Source organism: Mytilus californianus, unplaced genomic scaffold, assembly GCF_021869535.1.
Source record: "Mytilus californianus isolate M0D057914Y unplaced genomic scaffold, xbMytCali1.0.p SCAF_6, whole genome shotgun sequence".
NCBI classification, from domain to species: Eukaryota; Metazoa; Mollusca; class Bivalvia; order Mytilida; family Mytilidae; genus Mytilus; species Mytilus californianus.
This window is the reverse complement of record NW_026262712.1, coordinates 108,609,442-108,630,258: the sequence shown is the minus strand read 5'-3', so window position 1 is coordinate 108,630,258 and position 20,817 is coordinate 108,609,442. Positions and strand designations below refer to the sequence as shown.

At 32.8% G+C, this 20,817-nt stretch overlaps 1 protein-coding gene across 1 annotated transcript; it reads left to right on the top strand.

Moving 5' to 3' along the window:
- The first annotated feature begins 16,764 nt into the window (after positions 1-16,764).
- Positions 16,765-20,344, top strand: LOC127704258 (sulfate transporter-like). Its single transcript, XM_052208223.1, has 2 exons — positions 16,765-16,838; positions 18,226-20,344. The coding sequence occupies exons 1-2, from the start codon at positions 16,782-16,784 to the stop codon at positions 20,299-20,301; spliced, it is 2,133 nt and encodes a 710-aa protein (XP_052064183.1). The 5' UTR covers positions 16,765-16,781; the 3' UTR covers positions 20,302-20,344.
- Positions 20,345-20,817: the final 473 nt, after the last annotated feature.

Here is a 20,817-nt window from a genome sequence, read left to right as displayed (position 1 = left end):
AAAAATAAAAAATAAAATATACCCATACATCCAATCACAGCACTCCAACGTAGACTTCCTTCACCTGTCTTGGATACACCAAAGGCCAACCTAATGTCAGGAAAATAAAATACTGCTTGTTTCCATATAATATATTATGGTCGGTTACTCAATACAAAAGTCAATCATATCAAATGTTGATTTGAGGGTAGACAGACAGTGATCAATGAAAAACTTACTTTGGCATTTCTTTTTTATCATAATTATTTTATTCAATTTTTTTTTCGAGATAAAACAATTGGAACTTGTATGTATAAATGTTTTAAATCCAGATAAATTCTAATTTATATATATATATATTTGTCAGCATGAAAATCTAATTCTGACACTGTTGGGTTTAATTTTCAGACTTATATATATATATATATATATATAATTCGTCTAAATAACAGCCCAACAATGTTAGATCTAAAAAAGAAGATGTGGTATGATTGCCAGTGCGACAACTCTCCACAAGAGATCAAATGACACAGAAATTAACAACTATAGGTCACCGTACAACAATGAGCAGCTCATACCGCACAAACGAGAAAACTAACGGCCTAATTTATGTACAGAAAATGAACGAAAAACAAATATGTAACACATAAACAAACGACAACCACTGAATTACAGGCTCCTGACTTGGGACAGGCACATATATACAGAATGTGGCGGGGTTAAACATGTTAGCGGGATCCCAACCCTCCCCCTAACCTGGGACAGTGGTGTAACAGTAAGAACGAACTATAAAAATCAGTTAAAAGATATTTGCGGAAACAAATTTTTGTTCTTCCCTGACTCATGCTACTGAGATATCGTGGCACCAAATCGCCTTGCACTATGCCCGACGCGCTAGACCACTCGACCAACTAGGCTCGACAAAAATCAGGCGTATTTATATTTTTCGTTTGGGCTTGTATTATATTTTCCTTCGGGTTTATATGATCCGTTCATCCTATTTCGACTCTTTAAAATTCAAGAGTCTTTCCTAAATTGAGGTAAATTATATGGCCTTCCAAATACCGTTTCGATCCCTAACATCACTGAAGAGACATTAATTGTCGAAATCCGGATATGGTGTACAAATGTTTGCACCTCATGTTTGTGGTATACCATCTTTTCCACAAGTTTATTGTTTTCTGTTTGGTATTAAGTTAATATTAAGATCCATTTTGTTAGATCTGGTGATCAATTTATTTGGCAATCGTCAATGGCAGTCAGCAGGGTTTAAGAACATCAGTTGTTCGACCTGTTAGTCAAATGCGTTTTGTTAAAATAGACTTTTTCACTTTTTTTGGTCTTTTGGAAATTATTGTTTGTGCTGTATTTAGACCTCTCTACCAAGAAATTTGTTTTACATGCACACGTATAAAAATTGCGGTATTTATCCAACGCAATCATAGGTTTGAACGTTGTTTTCAATTTAGACTTTTATATATTTTTTCGTTTGGGCTTGTATTCTATTTTCCTTCGGGTTTATATGATCCGTTCATCCTATTTCGATTCTTTAAAATTCAAGTCTTTCCTAAATTGAGGTAAATTATATGGCCTTCCAAATACCGTTTCGATCCCTAACATCACTGAAGAGACATTAATTGTCGAAATCCGGATATGGTGTACAAATTTTTGCACCTCATGTTTGTGGTATACCATCTTTTCCACAAGTTTATTGTTTTCTGTTTGGTATTAAATTAATATTAAGATCCATTTTGTTAGATCTGGTGATCAATTTATTTGGCAATCGTCAATGGCAGTCAGCAGGGTTTAAGAACATCAGTTGTTCGACCTGTTAGTCAAATGCGTTTTGTTAAAATAGACTTTTTCACTTTTTTTGGTCTTTTGGAAATTGTTGTTTGTGCTATTTAGACCCCTCTACCAAGAAATTTGTTTTACATATATATATATAAAAGTCTAAATTGAAAACAACGTTCAAACCTATGATTGCGTTGGATAAAAACCGCAATTTTTATACGTGTGCATTTGATTGCGTTGGATAAAAACCGCAATTTTTATACGTGTGCATGCAAAACAAATTTCTTGTTAGAGGGGTCTAAATACAGCACAAACAACATTTTCCAAAAGACCAAAAAAGTGAAAAAGTATATTTTAACAAAACGCATTTGACTAACAGGTCGAACAACAAATGTTCTTAAACCCTGCTGACTGCCATTGGCGATTGCCAAATAAACGGATCACCGATGTAATAAATGGATCTTAATTATAAATTTAATACTAAACATAAAACAATAAACTTGCGGAAAAGATGGTAAACCGCAAACAAAAGGTACAAAAGTTTTTGTACACCATATCCGGATTTCGACAATTAATGTCTCTTCAGTGATGTTAGGAATCGAAACGGTATTTGGAAAGCCATACAATTTACCTCAATTTAGGATAGACTCTTGAATTTTGAGGAGTCAAAATAGGATGAACGGATCATATAAAGCCGAAGGAAAATATAATACAAGCCCAAACGAAAAAATATAAACAAGTCTAAATTGAAAACAACGTTCAAACCTATGATTGCGTTGGATAAAAACCGCAATTTTTATACGTGTGCATGCAAAACAAATTTCTTGTTAGAGGGGTCTAAATACAGCACAAACAACATTTTCCAAAAGACCAAAAAAGTGAAAAAGTATATTTTAACAAAACGCATTTGACTAGCAGGTCGAACAACGGATGTTCTTAAACCCTGCTGACTGCCATGGCGATTGCCAAATAAACAGATCACCAGATGTAAAAATGGATCTTAATTTATTAATAATATACCAAACAGAAAACGATAAACTTGCGGAAAAGATGGTATACCGCAAACATAAGGTGCAAAGATTTGTACACCATATCCGAATTTTGACAATAAATGTCTCTTCAGTGATGTTAGGAATCGAAACGGTATTTGGAAGGCCATATAATTTACCTCAATTTGGGATTGACTCTTGAATTTTGAAGAGTCAAAATAGGATGAAGGGATCATATAAACCCGAAGGCAAATATAATACAAGCCCAAACAAAAAAATATAAACAAGTCTAAATTGAAAACAACGTTCAAACCTATGATTGCGTTGGATAAAAACCGCAATTTCTATACGTGTGCATGCAAAACAAATTTCTTGATAGAGGGGTCTAAATACAGCACAAACAACATTTTCCAAAAGACCAAAAAAGTGAAAAAGTATATTTAACAAAACGTATTTGACTAACAGGTCGAACAACAGATGTTCTTAAACCCTGCCGACTGCCAGATTATATATTTATATAAACAACCTTTTTCCAACACACCAAAAAAGTATATTTTAACAAAACGCATTTGTCTTTTTTTGTCTTTTGGAAAATGTTGTTTGTGCAGACCCCTCTACCAAGAAATTTGTTTTGCATGCACACGTATAAGAATTGCGGTTTTTATCCAACGCAATCATAGGTTTGAACGTTGTTTTCAATTTGGACTTGTATATATATATATATATATATATTGCTGTACATATTCATTTATTTTTTTATTTCTTGAGTGTTACCTGTTAGGTATATGAATAAAATGCCAATCAATTCAAGATCTAGTGCATGTATCAAAATGTGTTTTTGGAACACAGGGGGCTTAATATCTAAAATTAATGATAAGACAACAGACCCATTCTTTTTAAAAGAGATAAACAAATATGATATAGTTTTTCTAGCTGAAACACATCTGGGATATAAAGCCAACATTTTTTAACATTGGTCAATGAGTTATATATTTGTATTGTTTATTATCCACCTAGTGGCTCAGCATACACCAAGGGTCTAGATAAAGATATCCTGGGTTGTATTGAAGCAGATATATGTAAATATCAGCGGGTAGGAAACATTCTTCTTTGCGGGGACTTTAATGCAAGAATATCAGTACAATCTGATTTCATTTTACATGATGACCACCGATACACGCCAGTCTATGATAATTATCCTATTGATAAAAAAATACTCAATAGATATAGTCCAGATATGACCATAGATACAAGAGGCAAAGAACTATTGGATTTATGTGTGAGTCAACAAATACAAATCCTTAATGGTCGCACCCTTGGTGATATGTTTGGCCACTATACATGTTATACTCCTAGTGGAGCAAGTGTGGTAGATTATGTTATGATGTCGGAGGGTATCCTGGATCAGGTTTTACATTTTAAGGTAGCTGACTTTATACCTACCTTATCAGATACTCATTGCAAGCTGGAACGGACAATGTCAGCTAGGTACACTATACAAAAAGATGATAATGTCTGTACAACCTATGGAACCTAATTTTATTTGGTCTGATGATTCTTCTTATAAGTTCAAGCTTGCAATGTGTTCATCAGATAAACAAAACAAGCTTTTAGAGTTTAACAATAATTGTATTAAAGACACACAAGTGTCAGTGGATGAAGCGACGACAGAACTTACTGATCTTATATTGTCAGCTGCACATTCATCTCTCAAAAGGCAAAATTTATAAAAACTTCTCCCTCAAAACCTAAAAATAAAAAATGGTTTGACAAAGATCTTGGGAAAACTAGACAAAACCTCATCAGATATGCTCGTATATATAGCAAGTTTGCAAAGGACAATTTCGTGAGAAACCATTACTATAAGCTTTATCGAGAGTATAAAAAAACTACGTAAATTTAAATATAGACAGCATAGGCAGTCAATATTGACCCAGTTGGAATCTCTTCATGAGAATAATTTAAAGCTTTATTGGAATCTTGTTAATGACTTCCTGTGCTTGGGCTCTTGGATATATTACACCAGTACATAAATCTAACGATATATCTGATCCAAATAATTACAGGGGTATTGCAGTAACTAGTGCCATAGGAAAATTATTCAACAGTGTGTTAAATAATAGGCTTGATGTATTTATGGATAAACACAATATCATACATGAGTGTCAGATAGGTTTTACAAAAAAGGCTAGAACTTGTGATCATTTATTTATTTTGAAATGTATTATAGATGAATATTGTAATTCAAAAGACGGTAGGGTGTATGCCTGCTTTGTTGACTTTCAAAAGGCTTTTGACACTGTTAGTCACACCGGATTGAAAATTAAGCTTTTAAAAATTGGTGTAGGCACATTATTTTACAATATTATTAAGCAAATGTATGAGGTAAGCAAATCCTGCATTCGAATTAAGAACAGCATTACTGATTTCTTCCCTATACAGCTTGGAGTTAAACAGGGAGATAATCTAACCTATTTAAGGTTTTCATCAATGACCTTCCCAACTATTTGGAAAAATCTCTAGACCCTGTAAATATAAATGGGCGACCTATCCATTGTATGATGTATGCCGATGATATCATTTTACTATCTACTACAGCTACTGGTCTTCAGTCAAAACTTGATATTATGGGAAAATATTGTCAAGATTGGTGTCTTACTCTCAACCCAAATAAAACAAAAATTGTGATTTTCAACAAGGCAGGCAGACATATCCGCCTCAAATTTAAATATAAAGAATATGGTATAGAATGTGTACAACATTGTAAATATCTATGTGTGTATTTTAGTGCTTCAGGTACATTCTCCTATGCTCAGAATGAATTATACAAGAAAGCTTTAAAAGCATATTTTAAACTTAGAAAAGATTTGTTATTTCTAAATCCTAGCTTAAAAACTTGTATACATGTTTTTGATCATTCTATTAAGCCTACTCTTCTTTATGGAAGTGAAATTTGGAGCTCATTTAATCCCTTTATTGCAAAATTTAGATCTGTAAACCAGTTAACATTAGATAAAATTTATTCGAATTTAACTTGTGAAAAGCTACACAGTAAATTTTGTAAATTTATTCTGGGTGTGCACAAAAAAAAAAACACAAATTTTGCAGCATTTTCTGAACTTGGTCGGTTTCCACTGTACTTTGACTTAGTCAAATCTATTTTGAATTATTGGCTTAGATTAGAAAATTTAGACTCATTTCCTTTATTACAAGATGCATACCAGCATTCAAAAACTTCTTTTCTCAGCATAAATCGTCATGGTATGGCTCTCTCCAACAAATTTTAAAAACTCTTCCTGGGATTGCAAACCTAAATGATGGGAAAAATATTTCAAAAAATACCATCAGGAAAATATTGAAAGAGACATGCATAAAAATTTGGAAGGATCAACTGACTAAGAATTCAGAAGGGAAGCTCCGCAAATTTAAGAATAATTATGGTTTCGAAAAATATCTAAATATCATGTCCAATTTTGAACTTAGGAGATCATTAACAAAATTTAGGGTGTCATCTCACCATTTGCAGATTGAAATAGGACGATACCAGGGTACTCCTCCACACCTTAGACTATGTCAGCAGTGTAACTCTGGTAATAAAGATGAAGATGAAGATGAAGTTAATTTTTCTCTTTTATTGCACAAAATATAACGAAGACAGACACCATTTATATCACATTATTTCGGAATCATGTCCCAATTTCATTAACTTAAATTCCCAAGAGAAATTGCTATGGCTGCTGTCTTGTGAGAACTTAACTGTATTAAAAGAGTTGTGTATATTCCTGGTTAAACACTGCAAATAGCTGATTTATATGACATGTTTCGCATAATAAGCAATTGTTGTTATTTAAAAAAAAAAAATATTTGTTAATTGACCGGATTCAGTTTCTCTATTTATTTTGTTCATCTGCTTCTGACACGGGGAGGATTGCTGTTATTGCCTATCGCAATCAACAGTATATCCTAGAGTACCGTCCCTTGGTGTCTCCTGCAGATGAACAAATTTCCATCTTTATAGATAATAATTTAAGTTTGTTCAAACTTTATTATTATTATTTTTTTATTTTATTTATTTTTTTATTTTAATTTTTTTTTAATTTTTACACTGCTGGACATAGAAATAATAATGGTAATAAGGAATGGAAAAAAATACTCAAGAGTACTTTTGATGTATTTTTGTTATAATGCTATTTTCATTTGTCTATTATAATATCTGTCACGTTATATATTGTACAATGTCTCATGTTTGTTGCTTATACTATCATAATTGTTAATTGTAAATGCCCCCTGTGGGACCCTGATTGGAATAATAAAATATTTGATTTGATTTGATTTATATATATATAGCTCCATTAATAATGTTGGTCTGTAGGAATATAATCTGTAATTATTTATAGTTTTTACGCTATGGTCTGGCTTGATAATATACGGTGATTATATATTAATTTATAGGTTTCATAACGAGTGAGAATTGGATATCGCTTGATATCAAGTCGAGTTATTTATTTTCAATATAATTATACACGATCCTTTGGCGAGTTTAATGTCTTCATTAAAGTTAAATTCCTGGGATATCCTGATAGATTTGATGACTAGCGATATGAAATTTTCATTAGATCCAAGTTAAACCTTTTTCTGATAAAAGCTATCTTTGTCCTGATGAATTGTTTTCGATTAAGCCAGTTTCATTTCAAATATAGCTTCTACGTCATTTGGTCTTTGGTGGAGAGTTGTCTCATTGTCAATCATACCACATCCTCTTATGTTTATTCTAACACTTGAACCCATCTTAAATATGAAAACAATCCAGCACCCTGATTGGACAGTTCAACATGGGCATATCGAAAATTAAAGATTGCTATACCGACATTTTCCCGCTATACTGATCGAAACGTGCGAAAATTTTATTCTCAACTTGTTATTTTAAAAATTGATTGAACTAGTGTTCGCGTGAACATCTCGAGTGTCGTTGTATGATTCTTGTCCAAGTCAATTCATTGAATTTAAATGTTGTAGTTGCTACGTTTCCTTAAGCGCGGGACATTTTTAAGAGTAAGAGCAAAGTATTGTCTGCTCCTAGTAAGAAACATGTGTCATATGAAAGGTGAAATGTCTTCTTGACATTACATCCAGGATAATCTCAACAAGGATCTTGACACTTGTCACAATTTTAACACTATACTATGTTAACATCACGAGTTGGTTGACCGTTATAACATATCTGTTTCACAGATGACGACGGATATGTTCCAATCGTCGTTACCACAATCCCGTCCTCCTTTTCCCCGAATGTGACCTACCGAATTAGACTTATCACAAGGTTTATGCTTACACGAGCAACACGACGGGTGCCACATGTGGAAGAGGGTCTGCTAACCCTTCCGGAGCACCGGGTGATGCTAAACGGCAGAAACGGAAAACGGAACGGAAACGGAAAGAAATATTTATATGGACGGAATTTGAGAAAAAAATGGCAAGAACTATGAAAATAAATAAAAAGACTGAAATAACGAAATCACACAACAAGTATGTTGAAAATAGGATAGGAGATATCAAGGAAAATAGCAAACAGTTTTGGAAATACATAACAGCTAAAAAAATAGAGGCTATAAAGAACACGTGTCGCTTATCTAGGTCTATGTGCATCTTCAACAATGAGAACCCTCCAACATTGTAGACATGAATAGATTCATGATAAAAATCTCTTTTTTGTTGATCTTGAATTGCTGACCATTTTCTGTTTACAGTTTCTCTCTATCTTCTTTAGTTTTACCCAAAACACAAAAGAGGGGGAAAAAGTCGTCATTTAAGGACAATCACTCCTATAAGAGTCTACTTACTATTACGCCAAAATTTGACTTGTTTGTAGGTCTTTTCTTGCTGATCATTTTTTTTATTTAAAGTTTCTATCTATCTGTTATAGTTTTCAAGGTAATCGGCAAAAAAACAAAAAATGGTAAAAATCTTTAAAGAGAAAAAAATACTATAACGAGTCGACTAACGATTTCGACTATTTGTCTTCTTTGTAGATCTTGTCTTGCTGGTCATTTTTGCCCTTAAAAGTTTCTATCTATCTATCTATCTATCATAGATTTCAATAGGCAAAAATGAAAAAAAAATTGGTGAAATTCGTCATTCTAGGGCGATAACTCCTATAAGAAATCGTCTGACAGTTTTCATGGTTTTGACGTGAATAAACATTCGGTAGAGCTCAACATTCTGAACATTTCTGCTCCGTCAGATTTTCTCTATTCATAGCAGTTTTCAAAATAACAGACAACACTTGCATTTTATTCCTATGTTCTATTTTTAGCCATGTCAGACATCTTGGTTGGCAGGCAGGGTTATCGAACACATTTTAAAAACTAGATACACCAATGATAATTGTGGCCAAGTTTAACTAATACTGTCAGACGACTTCTTATAGGAGTTGTGTGTGGCAAAACTCGACAAAGTAGTTTCAGAGGAGAAGATTTTTGTAAAAGTTAACAACGACGAAGACGGACGCCAAGTGATGAGAAAAATTCCATTGGCCCGTTAGGCCAGGTCAGTTAAAAAAGAACTCTCAGAGTATACCACCACGAAAGATTAAGGCAGGTCTACCAACAGAAAACTACCATGACAGAGCAGAAGCATTGAATGAACAATTCATTACAATTGTATCTACTAAGAAGTCATCAACTGAATATGTACCGCTAAAGTAACCATTATATCCAAAATCGAAAGACATAAAATAGACATTTGTCCAATTTTCAAGAAGGCTGACCATGAGTATGCTCCAAATAATGCGTCACCAAGATCATTATAATATCATCAATGAAAAACAACATGCTTTCGGTAAATATCACAGTTGCGACTATATTGTACTGTAATCAATGATTGGGCAAAAAAAAAAACATCGATTTAGGACACCAAACAGATATTCTTATATAAGATTTTGAAAAAGCCTTCGACACAACCCCACATGAACTACTTAAATCAAAATTAAACCGTTACGGGATATTAGGTAGAACACTATGTTGGATTGACCCATTCCTGTGCTACCGCAAGCAAAGAGTCATGGTAAATTGGACAAAATCAAACTGGTCCCCCCGGCGTTGATTCTGGGGTACATCAAGGCACTGTCCTGGGTCATGTGTTATTTAGTCTACATATCAATATCTTAGATAATCGAGTGTTTGGACAGTAGAAACATCCAAACGATCAAAGGAGTAGTGTAAAATGAAGTAATTAGTACCTTTTTCGTCATGAAAAAAAATTAAAAAGAACTTTTCAGTTATCTTGACATATTTTCCTTTCTCTATTTGAACTGTACACGTATACCTAACAACACAATTATTTTTATTTACCTGTGTTTAAGGTAATTGCAAATGGCTGATATTTTTGTTCAAGTATATTGTTTTTTCTTAAATTGTTTAACATTTCACAGCGGTATAACATGTTACTTTAATTATTCTTCCCTTAGTTTATTTATTTTGTATTTGGATTGTATCATAGATCAAATTTATTTGTTCAGTGTATGTTCACTGGTGTCAATATGTCTTTTGATTGAGTTAAGCCATTTCAATTGATATTTTATAGTGTGTTTTTCAATGTTATGATGTTACACTATTGTTTCAGATAAGGGTGAAGTTTTGGTACCATTAAAACGTTTAAACCCGCTGCAATTGTTTGCACCTGTCCTAAGTCAGGAATCTGATGTTCAGGAGTTGTCGATTGTTGATGTGGTTCATAAGTGTTTCTCGTTTCTCGTTTCTCGTTAAGACCGTTGGTTTTCCCGTTTGAATGGTTTTACACTAGTAATTTTTGGGGCCCTTTATAGCTTGCTGTTCGGTGTGAGCCAAGGCTCCGTGTTGAAGACCGTACTTTGACCTATAATGGTTTACTTTTATAAATTTTGACTTGGATGGAGAGTTGTCTCATTGGCACTCATACCACATCCTCTTATATCTATATATAACACTAAAATCTTTAAAATTTACCAATATAAATATAAAAGTAACTTTCAAATTTCAACATTCCTTTAGTATGAATGAATATAAATACATGTTTATGTAAATGTTTTCAATTATAGTAATGCTTAAAACATTATACTGAATGAGTGACAATGTTTTCAATTGTACTATTATAAAATAGCGTTCACGGCTACATGAATAGACTAAAAACGGACATCATTCGGACATTAACATTTCATTAGGATAAATCATGAAGACCGCACATAAAAGTGCAATAGTGTAACAATCGAGACCACATAGTCTATAATATATTACAACTACGAGTTACAGTTTTTGTCTCGCCTCCACGCAGCCACTTAAGGAGAACCAAAGATGGTATTTCAATCGTATTTAGTATGCATTTGTTTTATCATGGCACATTTCATTTCCCTACAGATTATTTGTCTCTGCCCCCTAGATCATGCTATATTGACTTCGAAACTTTTGCTTAGTTTACATGTTAAAGTTTGAGATCATAGGGAATCACTTAATCAAATATACCGTACGGCCTTCAACAATGAGAAAAACCAATACCGTATAGTCGGATATAAGGGCCCCGACATGAAAAATATAAAACAATTCAATTGAGAAAACTAACGGCATAAGGCCTAATTTATAACAAAACAATTTACGGAAAAAAAAAATGACAGACATGAACCAACTTAAAGAATATGACTCTATTTGAAACACCACAAACATGAATTTATAGGCAAACTGACTGAATTTTATGACTAGAAATTAGTTTTTTTTGGACAAAAACTAAGATTTTATCATAAAATCTCAACAAAAAAAGAAAGAAACCGGAAAAATTGTCAAATATTATTCTATTCTAAAGATAACAATGATGATTGCATACGGAAACTGACAAAATTTAATGACCAAAAATTTAAATCTCCGAAAACAGGAAACCGGGAAAAATTGTCAAATGTAACCCAAATTAATTTTTTTCTCAATATTTTCAGAAAAAAGGTGAAGTAGTTAAAATTGCTCTGTTTATGATATATATATATATCTTAATCAAAAGCTTTCTTTAAAAAAATCATTCAAATCTAGATAAGTAAATAAAATGTTTATTATTATTCTGTCGAAACCTCTGTAAGACTTTTCAAAGGTATGGATAGAACTTTGAAATTTCTAATAGCTATGTATAATATGTATAAATTGTCCCAGACTATGAGAAGACGTAGGAGGAAAGGATTGTTAATATAAATTCAGTCAAATTATTGGAACTGTATAAGTTTGACCAATACGCAGATTATAGTTGGTAGATTCAGATACAAGGGATGGTATAATCCGGCCACAGTCTGATTATTAATCTGTTATGATATATAAGTGGTACTATATGGTATGGGTTTTTCTCATTGTTGAAGGCCGTACGGTTGCCTATAATTGCTTACACCCACTTCATTTTAACTTTGGTGGCTAGTTGTCTCATTGGCAATCATACCACATCTCCTTATTTTTATATTGTGTTATAGATAATGCATATTCTAAGGTTGTTCTGTCGTATAGCACACCAAGTGGTAACAGGATTGTAAACAATTCAAACGAGAAAACCAACGGCATCATTTATAACGTCTATGAGCGCTCAGTTCTCCTTTAATCGGGGACAGTGGTGTAATACCACATCATAAGAACAAACTGTAAAAAAGCAGCAGGAAATGACTCGATTCAATAGATTGGCACGAAGCACGAAAAACTTATATAAAGACAAAACACACAAAGCATCGATCTAAGAGTACTTGCAGTTGCTGAACGCTATAGTTCAAGTCAATACAACTACTAAAGAAAGTAAATTTAATAGGACAAAAGTATTAATCAGGACACGCCGAACGGATTTTATGTAAAGACGTCATAAACAATCTGAGAAAAGCATGACCTTGTGTAATTTCAAAGTATAAGTACATAGTATCTACAGGATGTAGGATTATAAGTTTTCATAACTGTATATCAAAATTCAAATCAATGTTAGATAAAAACCAATATTCAAAGATTTTCGTATACTGTCCTGACTCGAGATTTGTATTTTTCTAAATGATCAGCATTTGTAGATCACAGTATTTTCATTCTTCAAAAGAATATTCTAAAATTGGAAGAGAATAAATACACACGGTTCAATTTTAACTTTAAAAAAAAAAATTCTCACGAAATCTAGTTGTTTTGAGGATTTTTCTATCATAAAATTGTTATGGACAGTCCTATTACAATCAGAACACATGTAAACGCCAGGAAATATCGTATGAAGAAGATAAATATGTTAGTACCAGGTCAACGAAGATATATATAATAGTTTGATATGGTATGACATGATTTTTCCATTTCTTCAAAGGAACATACCATAATTTAGGAATTTACTCAAAATTTTTAATGGTTTATGTTAGAAGTTTCTTTTATTATTATTCAGTAATGTTATTCATCGAGTTATCTCCGATCGTTCAATATTCACCTGCAATAGGTGAGAAAGTAGAACAAAAATGGGAACCCATTAAACAATTTACTCATACAAAAACTGTAAAAAAAAAATATGTAACACAACTGAATGTACATTACCTTGAGTTATCCTTAATATGAATTTACGAATTGTAACACCACAACTATATGTGAAGCGTGAGAAACGCTATTGTCATTTGAACAATATCATACTTGCCTCGTATATTAACGTCACGTTTATGCGCCATTAATGGTCAACGTCATAACATCTTTCGTTTACAGGGGGAATCATGGCTTTCACGTTTACTTTTCGTGATACACAATTTTGATACAGCAGGTTTTCGTTTTGATTGACAAAACACAGCATTCAAACAAGGTGAGAAAAAAACAGTTATGATGTGATTTTACATAAGTGCAACAATGCATCATAAACCGCGAATGGCGGGTCGGCAGTTGCGTAGCTAGGCAATTTTTAAGTGTACGCCCGATCCTCGGCGAGGGATCTGAGAGCCCCGAGTGGGTCAAGGTCAAAACACCTCCTGGTAGTGGGTTCAAGGGGGCGAAGCCCACGGAAGCTGACGAGTTATCGAGAATTAGATACCATATCTGTTATTACAAACTAATCAATAGCAAGTCTAATTTTTTTTTTAAGTTTAATTTATTCACTGTGTTGATTTGGATTCTAATTGTCATTGGTTTAAGAGAAAAATATCCAAACCAATTATTATAAAATGTGTTTAAAAGAAGCCGTGGGGTAAAGCAATCAATCGACAAAAAATCCGAAACTTTAGAAATAGTAAAAAATCAAGTCTACATCTAAATGTTGTCGTTCTACTAATTATTTTGACATCATCTAGTTTTCACCCCTTTTTTATATGTGCAAATTTCGTTAATGGACATGCAATAAATAATTTTCATAGATGTTCAGGTGTAATATGAAAATACATAACGGGTTCCGTGGAACCCTAGGTTTCGGCAGGGATTGCTTCTGTCAGTAATAAAGTGTAATGTTGACTGCAAAAAGTGAATCCATTCATCAGTCAAGTACAGGATTTAAAAAAAATCAAACACTTTCTTTAGATTTGTTCTTGATCTTGAATATTAGCGTCTACCAAAGTTTCATAAAATTCGATGAAGGTTTGACAAAGTAATTGATGTGTAACAAACGTTAACCAAAGAGTGAAGAAATTCCTTTTATCAGTAAAATTTGGGAAAATAAAAAATATATTTTCATCATTATAGTCTGTATATTCTTTTGATCATAAAAAGCTTCTGTCCAACTGCCGTGAAATTTCACGAAGGTTTGAAAAAAAACTTTAACCACATACTGTTGATTCAGACTTTGACAGAAAATGAACATATATATATATTCATTCGATTGAAAAGTAAATTGCGTCACTTAATCTGCAATTACAAGCTATTGAAGAAAGAATGACAAGGCTGATGTGCTTTTACCAGTTCTTTTTATTCTATTTAGATTAAAATATTTGTTTACCAAAATTCAAGTGCACGCCCGGGTGTTTTGAACAGATATATCATGTTATGGAGGAATATTTGCGAAAAATACCAGTCAAGGGACGGTGAAATTTCCCAAGCCGCTAGGCGAGGGAAATTTGGTCCCAAGACTGGTATTTTTCGCAAATACCCTTCCATAACATGATATATCTGTTTAATTACACCGAATAGATTTTGATTGAAATTGTCTGTACATGTGAAGGGAAATCCTAGTACCGCGGGAATTATACATGTACTTATATGCGTTAGTGCTGTCTTTTTGTAACGTCATGGTATCTATATGTGTAAACGTCATTGTTATTCCATCATTAAATCGTTCATTTGTATAGACATGTCTTTCCCCTCTTTATATGTATATTTCTGACAGTTTTCGGTTTAACTCAATCAATAGTGCTTAACCATGTTGTCGGGATAAAGTGAGAAAGGTTCCGAATAATTTTGGCGGGAACAGGTTCGCGAGGGTAAAAAAGGAATATCCAAAATGGCAAATACCACGGCAGAGGTGGGAATTTGAGGCAAATTCACCGGCAGTGGTGAAAAAACAGGCAAATTCGTTTGAAATGAGGAAAAATTATTACAATATGCGAAAAATACACTGGCTAACAACCAATCAAAATCCGGCATTCTTATATAGGGTGTAATTATGACGTAAACGTAGCTACGTGCCTTTTCGAACGTGTGAAAAGGGGTGCGGTGTTGGATTTCGCTCTCTTTTAACATATAGTGAAAAACTGTCGACCTTATAACATGGTAAACGTATTTTTGCTGTCACTGAGTATATTACTTACAATGAGGGTCTGGATGGGTTTCCATAATAGAGAATAATTGGCCACTGTGACTTTGAGATGAAAAACAACAATAAAAGCGCTGTTCCTTTGCTTTTTGTGTGTATTTTGCTGTGCATATACTGATTGTATGTCATGGACGGATACCCCACATCCTTTGTTTTTCTACAATACTGAAGAAAAGTGAGAAAAAAAAAGAATATGAAAAATAAGCCAACAAAATAAAGAATAGAGAATACTGGGGTTCTAACATATAAAGAAGAGAGAATAATAGGTAAAATTTAAAAAGAATAAAGAAAAATGGTTAAGAAATTAAAGTATACGTTTACCATGTTACCTGGTCGACCGGATTTTACTGTATGGGACTCTAGGAGCAAAAAAAAAAAAAACACTTTGTATATTACATGTTAAAATATGAAGTTTAAGAGATTTTTCATAAAATAAAAAAACGAAAAACAGCTTAGACGAATGGTTATACATTCATTGAAGTTAGTTCAAGATAGCCTTTAAATCGGAAAAAAAAATATTCATATTTTATGTCTTTAATGTTAATTTGTTCAATTCATGGATATTCGGAAAAAAAGTTAAATTCCAACCTCTTTCTATTTTTCAAATTGTACTAGTCTGAGAGGTCAAAAGTGTTCGGACACTTCCACATCAAATTATGATATACACATGTTTTCATATGAAAAAATTTCAAAAAGTTATTTCAAGTCCGATTTTAATGAAATGTTTTCAGTTTGCCCGTTTTTATGATTTCTAGTATCAATATTTTTATGACGTGTCATTACTGATAAATCATTATTTAAATACAAATATTGAAATGTGTTCCCTACACATGCTTTATATAAAAATATAGAGATGTGATATGATTGCCATTGATACAACTATCCACCAGAGTTCATATACCTATTTTCGAGCAGAAATTACGATTTCTCTTTAGTCAGTGATTTCTCCGACATTTCAAACTATTTCAGAAAAAAAATACAGATATTTCTGTATTTAATGGTAAACATTGCCATTAAAATCGGACTTGAAAGAAGTTTTGAACATTTTTTTTAATGTGTATTTATATATGTAAGGCATTATGATACTATAGCGTTATCTATGTTCAGTAAATTATACCTTCATAATATTAACCAAGAACATTTAAACTAAACCAGTCGTAACCCCCATAGTCGGTGGAACAAAAAGTTCGATAATCTAATGATATTTGATTTAATGCCTGCATTTTTTTTTTATTTCAAAGTGTCTTACGTTAACTATTATTATATAAATAACAGAAATCATAAAGGATGGATGACCTAAGCGACCCTAAACCTTCGGTAGACACAGTGGAGGATAATGACAGTGTAAGTGTATATATATATTCATCATGTGACTTGTCTTGGGAAAACAGAAAGTAGAGTAAGGTGAAGCATCTGCTCTCGATTTTCATAGAGCAGCTTAACAAACCATCAACTATTTTGCATTGAGGATGTATTCTTCTGACGTTTCAGTCTCGTTGAAAATCTCGTTCCGGAATTATTTCCAAAACATGTGATACAAGTGGAAAATATCAATGAATTTTAAAAATATTATAATCAAACTTAACTCTGTGAAAAAATTGTGTATTTACAATAAATAGTTTTTGAGTAATAAAATTTTCAAATTTTATAACCAATCAAGTCAGTCTCATTAGCCAAAATGTTGAGAAAATGGGTGAGGGGTAAAAGAAATGATTTTACCAGATACATGTACATCCCATATCAATTTTTTCTTTTTAAATTTCTTAGATATGTATTTTTTCAATCATTTATAACAAAGAAGTTGAAATAATATGCTTTTTGTTCTAAAAAAAGAGAAAAATCCCAAATTTACAAAATTGACAACATGGTAAATTTGACACGAAAAAGCAACAAAATTTTATAAAACTTTCTTATATTAACACCTACCCATAGTTTTTTTAAGTTAAATTTATTCAGATTGGTCTTCATCTTTAGTGAAAGTATGAAAAAAAGTTTAATTGTGAAACTGTGATTTTTTTTCATGATAATAGCCCAAAAATGGGAAAAAATTGATGAAAAATGGAAAAATCATCAAAATTGGGTACTTTCAAATGGCTGTAGCAAAAATAGAAGTACACCACCATATGATTTTTTCTTCACCAATTATTTTTTTACCCTTAAATCAGGATAAGAAAAAAAGTTTAATTCTAGAAATGTTTGGCTCATCAGAGGTGTACATCCTTAATGGGACCAATCGATTACATTCTACTTTTACATATAAAAAGTAAAATCACAAAAAATTCATTGAAAAAAATAAAACTTGAAATATTCATGAATGATCTTAAAGGGGCATATCAACTATTAATATATATATATTTCCTGTTTGGCTGAGTGGTCTAGAAATAATGCAACAGTGTTTCCACGATGTCAAAAAGCATTCGTTCAAATGCTGCCGAGGGAAGATATAAGAAATCATGATAGGAAACACAAGCCATGTATTAATCTATCATGCACCCATAAACAAATTTTCGACTCTAATTGAACATGTTATATGAAAAATGATATGATTACAACGCTAACAACACGCTTCTCGGATTAATCTACATCAGATACGCTAGGGACCAAAAGTTTAAGAGAGCCAAAATATCAATCAACTTTTTGTTTAATTCCAATTCATTAACTATATTACGAGAACTAACAAGAGAAAAGAGTGAAATAAATGACAAAATTATCATAATTATTCATATTTCAGTTTGATCCTGAAGTACACAAGATGTCCTTTCACATTGGGAGTCCACCTTATTCTCATCATCATGAAATTACCGCAAGGAGATATGTTCGTACCCAGCATGAACTGGATGAGCATTATAGCAAACCAGCTCAACCAAAACCTACAGTAAGAACTCGTTTACGACGCTGGTTCTGTTGTCCTAAAGAGAAAGTGGAACAATATTTCAGTACACTGTTTCCAATTGTGAACGTCTTGAGAACCTACAATTTAAGTTACATTCTAAATGACATGGTTAGTGGAATAACAATAGGTTGCCTTAGTTTTCCACTCGGAATTGCTTTCGGTGTATTGGCCTCCTTAGCTCCTGAATATGGATTATATTCTTCATTTTCACCGGTGATACTTTATCTTCTATTTGGAACCTCTCGACACATTTCATTTGGAACGAACGGCATTATAAGTTTATTTACATCCGAATTAATACATAAACATTTGCCAGCTGCTGCAGGTGCAAATTCAACTAAACCAGAAGATGACATCGATTTAAAATCTTCCATAGCATCTGGATCTACATGTATAATCGGGCTGATTCTGCTATTGATGGGCCTACTTCGCCTTGGATTTATAGTCAACTACATATCATCGTCTTTTGTAAGTGGGTTCACCGCTGCTGGTGGTGTTCACATCGTAACAAGCATGTTACCGAATGCTTTAGGAATTACTATTCCGAGATTCACAGGAGCAGGACAACTTGTACTGACATACAAAGCCATTTTCGAAAAGGTACCGAAAATACACGTCGCTTCTCTGCTTTCTTCGCTTTTAACTGCCGCTATACTTCTTGCTTTTAAAGATGTTATCAATGTGAAGTTCAGACACAAACTTAAGACACCAGTTCCCATAGATTTTATTGTGGTCATTATAGCAACAATAATTTCGAATTTTGCCAACTTATCTGAGAGTTTCGGATTAAAAATAGTCGGCGATATCCCTGCCGGATTTCCTCCACCTAGAATGCCATATCTTTCTGTAGATTTGGTTTTAGATTGTTTTGTGGTTGCTATAATGATTTTTATGCTCTCTGTATCCATGTCTCGTCTTTGTGAAGCAGCTCATAACTACAGAGTTGATGACAACCAAGAACTTGTGGCATATGGATTATCAAACTTTGTTAGTTCTTTCTTTCTGTGTTTCCCGTCATGTGCAGGTCCAGCAAGAACTATTACTTTATGTTTAATGGGCCCAAAGTCAACTTTACACGGACTCATTTCTTCGTTTTTCATTCTAATCATTCTTTTATGGATTGGACCATTGTTCCGAATGCTTCCGATCTCTGTCTTGTCTACCATGGTCATCATAGCCGTTAAAAATCTTGTTACTCAAATGAAAGATTTGCCGGAAATGTGGAGATTGAATCGTTACGACTTTTTAATTGCAGTTGGGACCAACTTAAGCGGTTGCTTCATTGACTTTCCATATGCACTTTACGTCGGTGTTATTCTATGCATGTTCACAGTAGTATTGCAAAGTCAAATCCCGGAAGTGTATCTTCTGTCAAAGTTAACAACCGAGGACAGATTTTTGAATAGCAAACTCTATGACCACATTTTGACACATCCTAGAATTCAGATTTTTAAATTTGAATCATCACTTTATTTTGCCACGGCAGAGGCGTTTCGGAAAAAACTATTTGAATTAACAGATGGCAAGTTTAACCTCCACTCTAAATTCACCAAAAGTCAACAATCCTACGTAGTGGCTGCTCCATCTGATTCAAAGCACAATATGGAGCACATGAACAAAGAAAGCGTTGAATCTTTCACGAGACTGCCATGGGATGGACTGCACGACAAATCTCTACATAATAAGGATTACGTCATCATTGACTGCTCATCTATAAATTACATTGACATAAATGGTTTAAGGATCTTGATCGAGGTTATATGTGAATTAGAAAATGTTGGAGTCACTGTTGTGTTTGCCAGTTGTAACCAGTACGTAAGACGTTTCTTAAAAAAATCACAATTGGCTTCAAAAATATCGGAGGAACATATCTTTGCAGATATATGGGATGCTTTTAGCGCCTTAATAATGTGATGTTTCTACAATGATATTACAAAAAAAAATAAACTTGTTCTCTTTAAAAGTGAGTTGATACAGTTTTATTGCATTGTCATTATTTTTTTAATTTTGAGATATGTTATCGATCGAGATGAGAACTTTGAAACATCACCAAATAAAATATAGGTTACAATGCTTATTTTTTAGGAAAATGAGGTCCAAAAATTGGGGATTTTGTAATTTCGTTGAATTTTTGAAGACAACTGAAGATTTTCAAAAATTTTGTTTTTAGCAAAAATATTGCCAAATTAGTTTTTATTTTTCTAATTTTAAAATTACATGCCGGAAAGAAGAAACATTTGTTGACCTTTATTCAGCAGTTTTATAAGGTTCTTGTATTATCATTTTTCTTATTTTTATTCCTTTTTGAAAAGTATGTGTTATTGTGTTTGAAAATAGAGGCGGAAGATACCAAAGGGACATTCAAGCTCATAAGTAGAAGACAAACTGACAATTTCATGGCAAAACACTGAAAACAACAAAAAGACAAAC

What these genes read in the sequence shown, in the direction of transcription:
- LOC127704258 (XM_052208223.1), top strand. Translation starts at nt 16,782, where the DNA reads ATGGATGACCTAAGCGACCCTAAACCTTCGGTAGACACAGTGGAGGAT. An exon ending in CAGTGGAGGATAATGACAGT is followed by an intron (nt 16,839 to 18,225) that starts GTAAGTGTATAT and finishes TTCATATTTCAG; the next exon opens with TTTGATCCTGAAGTACACAA.